Source organism: Daucus carota, chromosome 6 (assembly GCF_001625215.2).
Source record: "Daucus carota subsp. sativus chromosome 6, DH1 v3.0, whole genome shotgun sequence".
NCBI lineage: Eukaryota > Viridiplantae > Streptophyta > Magnoliopsida > Apiales > Apiaceae > Daucus > Daucus carota.
Window position 1 is genome coordinate 11,335,287 of NC_030386.2, and position 11,593 is coordinate 11,346,879.

Here is an 11,593-nt window from a genome sequence, read left to right on the forward strand (position 1 = left end):
AGAAATCAAAGAGACATATTATACATTGTAAAATTATAGTTTTGTGTATTATGAAATAATAATATTAAATATAATAAATATATTATATTAAATATAATTATTTTGTTTATTTTAAATATATGTGGGGCGGGGCGGAGAATCCCCGCGGGGATTCAACAAATACCATACTTGCCACATATTTTGGCGGGGCAGGAAATCATTCCCCGTCACTACCCCATTCTCCATTTTAGCGGGGCGGATCAGCCCCATTCGGGACCGGTTGGGGCTGGTTTCCCATTTTCCCCACCCCATTTTAATTGTTTTGTTTTCAGGAATTTTTAGAGAAATCGAGAATTCAAGAGAAAAAGGAATAAAAGGGTGCAAGAAGGGAAAAAGAGAAAGAAAAAGAAGAAGAAGAAAAAAAGAGAAAAGAAAATCAAGACACAAAGACCCTTCTACCCCTAAAACCCTAATCTAGGCCTATATAAACATCCTTTTCTCTCATTAGCCACCCAACTTAGTCTAACTTAGTTTACCCTAGTTTTTACCTAGTTGTTAGTAGCTTCCTTCATCCTTTTATACATCTAGAATAGCTTTCTCTTTCAACTTGTAATGTCTCAAATATTGTAAACACTTTCCATTTATATAAGTTCAAGTTTAGTTTCTTCATCTTTCACATCTTTACCTTATTAAAATTTATGGCTACGACCAACCTTCTTTCCAACAAGTGGATAAAGTGGCATTTATGCCAACCACTTGTGGGTTGAAGAGCCTTCATTTTGTGTTTTGAGCTTACATTTTTAGTATTTAGCTTGAGCCCTTTTTAATTCTCAATATTGTTAGTGGGTTCAATGATTTAGTTGATATTTTGGTTTGTTGTTTGATGGGGTTTTGTTAGAAACATGGTAGATAAGTTAGTTTTGAAGTTTTGTGTGATTTGGAGTTTGTTTGGTATGATTTGGTGTTGTTCTTGTTCTTGTTCTTGGTTTTGGTGTTTTTGAGGCTTTTTTGGTGTAAATTTTAGTTTATGATTTTGACTTGAGATTAGTGGGTTTTGGTTAGTTATATTTTATATAGGCTAGATTTAAAGTTTGGTATAATTTGGAGTTGTTTTGGTTTGGTTTGAATCTTGTTTTGATCAAACAATGGGTAGTTTAGGGGTCATTTAGTGTTAAAATTAGTGTTGAATTTGGTTTAGAGGTTTGTGGGGTTTGATTGGAAATATTAGGAATGGCTAGATTTTTCGGTGAAATCAATTTTCCGGCGAGATTTGAGCTTTTCCGGGTAGCTTCATAAATTCCGATGGGTTGTCATGCGACGGAGTAGCCTTTGTAACAGTCGTCGGTCATTCGGTTTATATGTGTTCCTGCTGCGTTAGATTTCTTTTTGATTTTTGTTTAATTAATTTTTTTATGCACGTGTAAACCTGACCAGGGACCATTTCCTTTCTTTTCTTTTAACCTGCGCGCGACTAATCCGACCGAGCCGGATTATGTTAGTTTTATTTTATTTGTTTTCGACTGCAGTTGCTTTTCTTTGGGTTTTTTTTTATTCTCGTTAATACATTTTGATTAGTTATTTGCTTAGATTAATAAAATAGTTTTGGTAGTTTAATTAGTTTTATAAAACAAATCATCCAAAATTAATTTGTCTAATTCGCCTAAATTAGAAATTAAGAAATTCGCGAAAATAATTTTAGTTCTTGTGGATCGAATCTTATATTACTAAAACGGGATCGTGCACTTGCGATTAATTTCAAAATCTCATTTTGAGCACATCAAATTTTTGGCGCCGCTGCTGGGGACTAAAATTAATTTTCACACCTTAATTTTTAATTTTTCGGATTAGTTTTTTTTTATATTCTCTCACTTCTTTTTGGTTGAATTTTAGGAAATTGGAGGAATATGAGCTAGCTTGGAATAAGTGGAGAATATTCTTGGAGTATTGGAAGCTTGCTTGGGTAACTCGTATCTCTCTCCTGTTTCAATTTTTTTATTTATAAAAATCACAAAAAAAATTGAAAATTGAAAAACACAAACAAATTAAAAAAAATTAAAATCCAAAAATATTAGTTAGAAGTACATAATTGTTGCATCATGCATTTTAACACTTAGGAGCACATTATCTAGATTTTTATTTTTATTTTTAAAATTTTCGTACCAATATTTGTGGTGATCGTTGGAGGACCCTAAGGCATGTTAATTTCTTCTTTTCTTTAGAGTAGATCACGTAGTGTTAAGCATCCATAATTGTTTATAGCTTTTATTCTATCGTTGTGTGGAGCATCATTTAAATAAATCTTAAGGGCATAACCATTCACAAGATAAGGGAAGGGATTTCATCACTCTTTCCTAGGCCCACAACAACTAATTTCCTCATTTTGCATTTTCCTAGCTTTTTAATAAAATGAATTAGACGTTAGCCCCTAGGATTTCGCGCTCAATTAGGAAGGTACCTAAAAGACGAGGTAATCTTTAATTATTCCGACTCTTTGGTGTCTAAGGACAAGCGAAAGCTTACCTGGCCGATTAAGGTTTGGTGTCTAAGCGCGGAGATTGGCCTCTTGGCAATGCCTGCTCCAAACTGGCCAAACCGGTCCGAATGATTTTGGATATATCGAGTTTTTGGTGGTCCTTAACGTTAGGAGCAAGGTCTAGTTCTTTTTATTAGGGAACCATAGACTTAGGTTTTTCTTTCGTTTTTACACCCTTTCTTTTGTGTGTTTTAATTTTTCACACTTATTTGCTACATGTTTATCGTTTATGCGAACTACCTGGGTTAAGAACGAATCGTCTAGATTAGTTAGACCGATTATCGAGATTCCTTCTTCGTCTTCATCTGACTCCGAACCCCTAGAAGTTCTAGAGACGATAGTAAACATGGCGTTGTCTCTTAAAGACCGTTGTTACCCGTCCCGTTCGAGTCAACCTTCTTGCATCACCCTTCCTCCCGTAAATGGGAACAATTTTGAAATGAAAGCTCACCACATTAGCATGTTACCTAAATTTACCGGGAGTGAGGGTGAGGATCTTTATCTTTTTATTCAAGAGTTCAAGGAAGTTTGTTCCCTCCAAAAGCTCCACCAATTAACGGAAGATTCGATTAGACTTAGGTTCATTAATTTTGCGCTTAAGGAGAATGCGAAAAAATGGTTATATAGTCTTCTTGTTAATTCTATTTCCACGTGGGAGGGGTTCGTTGTGGTGTTTCTTAAAAAGTATTTTCCAAATCATAAGACTACTCGAATTACAAATGAAATAAATCAATTTCATCAAAAGGAAAACGAGTCTTTTTGGATTTTCTTTGACCGCTTCAAAAATCTTCTCTCACAATGCCCCCACCACGGAATAGAAAAATGGAGACTTTGCAAGATAGTTTACGAGGCCTTAGATAGTCAAACCACCGCGTTATTAGAGTCTATGTGCCAAGGTAAATTCATGGAAAAAGATGAGGACCAAGGGTGGGAATTTTTCGAGGATTTAGCGGAAAAGACTATGATGTGGGAGTCAACTAGGGAGCCCAAAAGGTCAATTCAGTCATCTAGCGCTTGGGGCTTGCATTCGATAGGAAATAATGTGGCAACCGATGCCAAACTAGCCACCCTAATTAGGAGACTTGAAGCTTTAGAAACTAGTGAATCTCCCCCACAAATGTCCATGTCCCTCAGTTACAATTTTCCAAATCCCGGATACCAACCTTCGCACGAACTTGAACAAGTAAATGCGATGTTCCAAAATTCTAGGATTGATGCGTTTGCACCTACTTACAATCCGGGTCGGAGAAATCACCCAAATTTCTCGTGGACCCAAGGTCAACATTTTCAAAATCCACAACCAAATTTCAAAAGGCCCAATCCCAATCCTTTTCTTAATTATCAAAACCCGAGTCAAGCTCCGTTAAATCCTCCCGGGTTTAGTGATTCGGATAAGAGACTTAACTTCTTAAAGCATTGAGCCCTTAGTTAAATCGCAAACCAATTTGACCCAATCTCAACAAACCTTCATGCAAACCCTAACCCAAGATAGGCAACTTTTGCATTCTAATGTGCAAGCCGTTTCTAAGTTAGAGGCCCAATTGAGTCAATTAGCTAGCACGTTGTGTGAGCGCGAGAAAAACAAATTCCCAAGTCAACCTGAGGTCAACCCAAAGTTTCCTCTCAATCAAAGACCTCACGAGAATGTTAATGCGATTATTTCTCTAAGGTCGGGAAACCAAGTGGATAACAAAGTTGGTGAGCACATTAATGAAAATGAGTAGTCGATTCCTAAATCAAATCCTTCTTTGTCTAGCACTATTTATAATAAGCCTGAATGTTCTAAAGTCCATGAGTCTATGAGTGAACCTAGTCCCGGGCCCATTTCTCAAAAGCCCAACGAAGAAGTCTACAAGCCAAGGGTTCTTTACCCACAAAGACTCATTCGCCCTAAACAATCGGCCCAAATGGAACAAATCCTAGAGGTTTTCAAACAAGTCAAGATAAACATTCCTCTTTTAGATGCCATTCAACAAGTTCCTTCTTATGCTAAGTGTCTAAAAGATTTGTGTACCCATAAGAGAACCACCCATGTTCCTAAGAAAGCCTTTTTGACCTCACAAGTTAGCTCGATTCTCTCGAATCAAATTCCTGTGAAATATAAGGACCCCGGCTGTCCTACAATTTCTTGTGTCATAGGCGATACTTTCATAGATAAGGCCTTACTTAATTTAGGAGTGAGTGTGAATCTTCTTCCTTTCTCGGTTTATCAAGCCCTAGGTTTACGAGATCTCAAGACCACCGATATGACCCTTCAACTTGCCAATCGTTCTATAAAAATGCCTAAGGGGATTATTGAGGATGTGTTGATAAAAATCGGTGATTTTATCTTTCCAGTTGACTTTGTTGTTCTCGAGACTCAACCCGTCTCGAATCCTAAGAACCAAATTCCCATCATTTTAGGACGGCCTTTTCTTGCTACATCCAATGCCTTAATTAATTGTAGGAATGGTTCGATGAAGCTCACTTTTGGAAACATGACCATAGACTTAAACATTTTCAATGTAGGAAAAGAACCCAATGAGCTTTATGAACAACCAATAGGGGTTAATGTGGTTAACAAGTTTGTCACATGGTCTAGTTTCGAGGATAATGGGATTGAGTCTCTTCTTATTAAGGATTTCAAAATCAACCACGAGAATAATAGGGCATATCATGAGTCTTTGAAAGATTTAACCTCGGAGGAGTTGTTAGGAGAATTGAACGACATTTGTTCAAAATGGGAAACTCCACCCGAGATTGTTAGCATTAACCCTAGGCCTGATTTTGAGAGTAGTGTTGGTGAACCACTGACATTTGACTCGTTGTTCCATCATTCACATAGTGCCTTAGGAAAATATGACACCATTTCTTACATCATTCCTAGTGATTTATCCCATGACCAAAATTGCATTTTCTCTAATTTGCTTGATAATAAAGAAGGATTAAGTTGGTTTAGGGAAGACATTAGTGCTACCGGTCTTATAGGGGTAAATGATGGTCACATGCTTGAGAAAGTCTTTGTGCCTAAAATGTTACATATTTGATGATGTCACAGGTATCTAACTTGTTTAGTGTGCAGAAGCAAATATCAGAGTTTAGCTGGAAATCAGAGTTTAACGACTGCCAGCTGGATCAGAGTTTAAGCAATGATCAGAGTTTGCAGGCGGCTGATTTTCAGGAGCATATCTGACTAAGTAAGGAAGATAAAGATCAAGAGAGATTGTGCAGATCGGGACAGCAGAAGGATAGCTACTGATTAGATTATTTTAGGAAGCAGATAATTGTAAATCAATCAGTAGATATCATGAAACTGTGTATATAAACACAGCTTAGGGTTTACTCTAGATGAGTTATCAATTGAATATCATTCGTGTAACCTAGCAGCTCTTAGTGATAAAATATAAATCACTAAGAGATTATTTGTAAGATACTGTGATTTGTGAACAAGAGTTTAGTTGATTTATTCCCTTATACTTGTGTTTTGTCTTTGACTGTGTTCACTATATTATCCTAGATAGTGAGTTTATTCGGCCTAACAAGTGGTATCAGAGCGAGCTCTGTTGATATACCTACAGTGAGATCTTAATCACACAGTTATGTCTGAGAAATCACAAAACAGTAGATATGAGTCACTTAGGGTTCCGGTCCTCAGGGCATCTGAATATTCTGTCTGGAGAGTAAGAATGATCATGTTTCTGGAGTCAACAGATCCAGAATATCTAGATAGGATTTATGATGGTCCACACATGCCAACAAAGCTTTCTGTTGCAGTGGGAGATGAACCCCAAAAGATGGTTCCTAAAGAAAAGAAGGACTATACTCCAGAGGACATCTCATCAATTAGTAAGGATGCAAAGGTGAAGCATCTGTTGCATAGTGCTCTAGACAATGCCATGTCTAACAGGGTAATTGGATGCAAAACTGCAAAGGAGATATGGGATGCTTTGGAAGTCAGATGTCAAGGAACCAAAGCCATCAAAAAGAACAGAAGAACCATACTTACTCAAGAGTATGAACACTTTGATTCAAAATCTGGTGAATCACTGACTGATCTTTATGATAGGTTTGTCAAGCTGCTGAATGACTTGTCTCTTGTGGATAAAGAATATGATTTGGAAGATTCAAATCTCAAATTTCTACTTGCTCTTCCTGAAAAGTGGGATTTGAAGGTAACCACTATAAGAGACAACCATGACCTTGAAGAGATGTCTCTGGATGACATCTTTGGAAGGTTGAAAACTCATGAACTTGAAATGGAGCAAAGAAGCAAACGACATGGTGGCAAACCCAAACCAGTTGCTCTAAAATTTCAAGAAGAAACAGTTGTGAAAAGCAAGGGAAAAGCTCATGCCAAAAAGTCTGATACTGAGTCATCAAACTCTGATGATGACTCAGACTCTGATATATCTTCAGACTCTGATGACAGTGATACTGAGATGATGCAGCTGTCATCACTGATGGTAAAAAGCTTCAAGAAGATGGCTTACAAGAACTTCAACAAAGGGAAGAAGTTCTCAAGGAAAGACAGAAACTCTGATAAGAAGGTCTTCAAAAGGAATGAAGGCAAAGAAGAAAAATCTGGAAAATCTGATAAGTCTAAATACACCTGCTTCAATTGTGGAGAGAAAGGCCATTTTGCAACTGAGTGCAAGAAAGCTAAGAAAGAAAAGGAACAGGCCTTTATCACAAAGAAAGGAAGCTGGGCAGACTCATCAGAATCAGAGGAAGAAGTCAACTATGCCTTGATGGCAAACATGGACAACAGCACTGAGACTGTTGAAACTAAGGTACCTCATTCCACTCTTGCTTTTGATACTGAGGATATAACTGAGTTAAGATTGTTTCTTAAAACTCTGCATGTTAGTTATAGAGATCAGACTTTAGAAAATGACAGACTAAAATCTGAGATCTTAGATGTTAAGAAAAGGAATGATTATCTTGAAAAGGAACTAGTACAGATGTTAGAAGTTCAGAAGGAAAGAGATGATTCTATCTTTGTTAAAAATGAACTCTTAAAGAAAAATGATTCTCTTGAATCAGAACTTGCTAAGGAAAGAGAGATAATCAGAACTTGGACTAACTCAGGGAAGACTACTCAGAATATCTTAGAAAGTGGAAACTGGAAGAAAGGGTTAGGTTACTCTGATAAAAATGAAGCTGAGTCATATAAACAAGAAACCATTAAAATTGAAAAACCTAGGATAGTTCCAGTAAGATTTGTTGCAGAATCAAAGACTGATATACCTAAACAGGTTAACATTGGTTTGATGACTCAGAAACAACTTAAGCATAAGCTCAAGGAGGTTAAGAAAGAAAACAGGATTAAGGAACCTAGGAAAAATAGGAATGGAAAGGTTGGAATAAACAAAAACAACAGTTATATGCCTATTCCAAATGCTCCTAGGAAAACTTGTCATAATTGTGGTAATCCTAATCATCTTGCTTCTTTTTGCAGGAAAAATAAGGACATAAATGCTATGTCTCCAAAATCAGAAGTTAAGACTAGGAATACTAGATTTAGACCAGAGAATCCTTGTTTTCATTGTGGTAGTTTATGGCATTCCATTTACACTTGTAAGGAATACCATAGTTTATATTATGATTATTATGAATTAAATCCTTCTTTGAAGAAAAAGATTGATTCTCCTAGTTCAGCATCTGTTAAAAAGTCTGTTAGCACAAACTCTGATTTAAACTCTGATAAATCTTCCGCTGCTAGTGTTAACAAACTTAACAAGAACAAAGGATCCAAGCAAGTCTGGGTCCTTAAAACTAATCATTAGTTGTGTATGTGATTGCAGGGCAACAGGAAGAACATCCTAGTTCTGGACAGTGGATGCTCAGGACATATGACAGGAAATAAAGCCCTGCTATCAGACTTTGTGGAGAAGGCTGGCCCAAATGTTTCTTATGGAGATGGCAACATAGGGAAAACTTTGGGATATGGCAATATCAATCTTGGAAATGTCATCATTCAATCTGTAGCTCTGGTCTCAGGACTTAAGCACAATCTGCTGAGCATAAGTCAAATCTGTGACAGAGGGTATCATGTTGATTTCCTGGAGGAACACTGTGAGGTCATCAGTAAAACCACTGGAAAAGTTGTTCTAAAAGGATATAGACATGGGAACATCTATGAAGCCAAGCTATCTTTAAACTCTGAAAGCTCTGCAATCTGTCTACTTGGCAGAGCCAGTATTGAAGAAAGCTGGAACTGGCACAAGAAATTATCTCACCTGAACTTCAATAATATAAATGAGCTTGTGAAGAAAGATCTTGTGAAAGGACTTCCAAAATCAGTTTTTACTCCAGATGGACTCTGTGATTCCTGTTAGAAAGCAAAACAGAGGAAGTCTTCATTTAAAAGTAAAACTGAGTCCTCAATTCTTGAGCCATATCATCTGCTTCATGTTGATCTTTTTGGACCAGTAAATATAATGTCCATTGCAAAGAAGAGATATACTCTGGTCATTGTTGATGAATTTACCAGATATACATGGGTATATTTTCTACACAGCAAAGATGAGACACCATCTTTATTGATTGAGCATGTCAGACAGCTGAACAAAATCTCTAAAGATGCAGTAAAGATCATCAGAAGTGATAATGGCACTGAGTTCAAGAATTTTAAAATGGAGGAGTTCTGTAAAGAAAATGGCATTAAACAGGAATTTTCAGCACCTGGAACACCTCAACAAAATGGTGTTGTAGAAAGGAAGAACAGAACTCTGATTGAAGCTGCTAGAACCATGTTGGAGGAAGCAAAGTTACCAACCTACTTCTGGGCTGAAGCTGTGCAATCTGCTTGTTTCACACAGAATGCAACTCTGATTAACAAGCATAAAAAAACTCCATTTGAAATGGTCAAAGGCAGAAAACCAAATCTCAAATACTTCCATATTTTTGGATGTAAATGTTTTGTTCTAAAAAATCATCCTGAACAGCTAACCAAATTTGATTTAAAAGCTGATGAAGGAATTTTTGTTGGTTATCCTTTATCAACAAAAGCCTTCAGAGTTTACAATCTAAGAACAAGGGTAATCATGGAATCCATTCATGTGTCCTTTGATGATAAGAAAATTACTGGAATGGAAGATTTTAAAGATCATGAGCAACTGAGATTTGAAGATGAAGATGCATTCTCTGATTCCATAAACTCTGACTCTGAGACAACATCAGAACATGTCACTTCAACTCATCAACCTCAAGCACATGTTGAGGGGGAGCACTTTCAAAATGAAAATCTGGATGAAAATGTTGCAGACTCGGCAGAAAACTCAAACTCTGATTCTGACCCCTCAAACTCTGATCATTATGCATCAGAGAATCATGAGAACACATCTTCAGGGGGAGCATCAGAAACTCAGAATGCTCATGGAGATAGCATGAATTATGGGGGAGAGGCATCAGAAAATCAAATCAATACTGGCATGGATTATGGGGGAGGATCTAGTTCCAGAAATCAACTGCCACATGAAAGGAAGTGGACAAAGTCTCACACACCAGATCTGATCATTGGAGATCCAGATGCTGGAGTGCAAACCAGAACTGCAACAGCAAATGAGTGTTTATTCCATTCATTCCTATCTCAGACAGAACCAAAGAAAGTGGAAGAAGCTTTACAGGATGCAGACTGGGTAACAGCAATGCAGGAGGAGTTAAATGAATTTGAGAGAAATAAAGTCTGGACACTTGTACCAAGACCAAAGAACAGATCAATAGTTGGTACTAAATGGGTGTTCAGAAACAAAACTGACAGTGATGGAGTAATCACAAGAAATAAAGCCAGACTGGTAGCCAAGGGATATTCTCAACAGGAAGGAATTGACTATGATGAGACCTTTGCTCCAGTTGCCAGATTGGAAGCAATCAGAATTTTCTTGGCTTATGCAGCACACAAGAAATTCAGAGTTTATCAGATGGATGTAAAGAGTGCTTTTCTCAGGGGAGCTGGAGGAAGAAGTATATGTTGAACAACCTCCAGGATTTGTGGACACAAAATTTCCAGATCATGTCTATAGATTGGATAAAGCACTGTATGGACTAAAGCAAGCACCAAGAGCATGGTATGAAACTCTGGCTCAATTTCTTTTGGACAGTGGTTTCAACAGAGGTACAATTGACAAAACTTTATTCTATCTCAACCATGGTAATGATCTGCTTTTAGTTCAAGTTTATGTAGATGATATCATTTTTGGATCTACTAATCCTAAACTCTGTGAGAGATTCTCAAAGCTAATGCAGTCCAGATATCAGATGAGCATGATGGGAGAAATGAGCTATTTTCTGGGACTTCAAGTCAAACAAACTGATGAGGGTATTTTCATTAATCAGTCTAAATATACCAGGAACCTGCTAAAGAAATTTGGCATGCAGGATAGCTCAGCTGCTACCACTCCAATGGCAACTGCCACTAAGTTAGATAAAAATACTGGTTCACCAGTAGAAATTACTAACTACAGAGGTATGATAGGCTCACTACTATATCTGACTGCTAGTAGACCTGATATCATGTTTGCAACCTGTCTCTGTGCAAGATTTCAAGCAGATCCAAGAGAACCACACCTTGTAGCAGTCAAAAGGATTTTCAAATATCTCAAAGGAACAGTTGAGATGGGACTCTGGTATCCCAGAGAATCAGACTTTACACTGATTGGTTACTCTGATGCAGATTTTGCAGGATGCAAAATAGACAGAAAAAGTACAAGTGGAAGTTGTCAATTTCTAGGAGGAAGATTAGTTTCTTGGTTCAGTAAGAAACAAAAATCTATCTCCACATCCACTGCAGAAGCAGAGTATATTGCTGCAGGAAGCTGCTGTGCTCAGATTTTATGGATGAAGAATCAATTACTGGACTATGGGTTAACTTTGAATCAAATTCCTATTTATTGTGATAACCAAAGTGCTATTGCTATGACAGGAAATCCAGTACAGCATTCCATGACCAAGCATATCAGCATAAGATATCATTTTATCAGAGAGCATGTGATGGAAGGGACAGTAGAACTTCATTTTGTCCCAACAGATCAGCAGTTGGCAGATATCTTCACCAAACCTCTGGCTGAAGCAACATTTACAAAGCTTGTAAACGAATTAGGG

General features: G+C 37.3%; 1 protein-coding gene across 1 annotated transcript; it reads left to right on the forward strand.

Moving 5' to 3' along the window:
- Window positions 1-6,240: 6,240 nt before the first annotated feature.
- On the forward strand, window positions 6,241-11,593 carry LOC135147195 (uncharacterized mitochondrial protein AtMg00810-like; the record flags this gene model as incomplete). Its single annotated transcript, XM_064080047.1, has 2 exons — window positions 6,241-6,444; window positions 10,610-11,593. Coding segments are annotated over exons 1-2 (1,188 nt in total), but the record flags the coding sequence as incomplete, so codon positions are not given.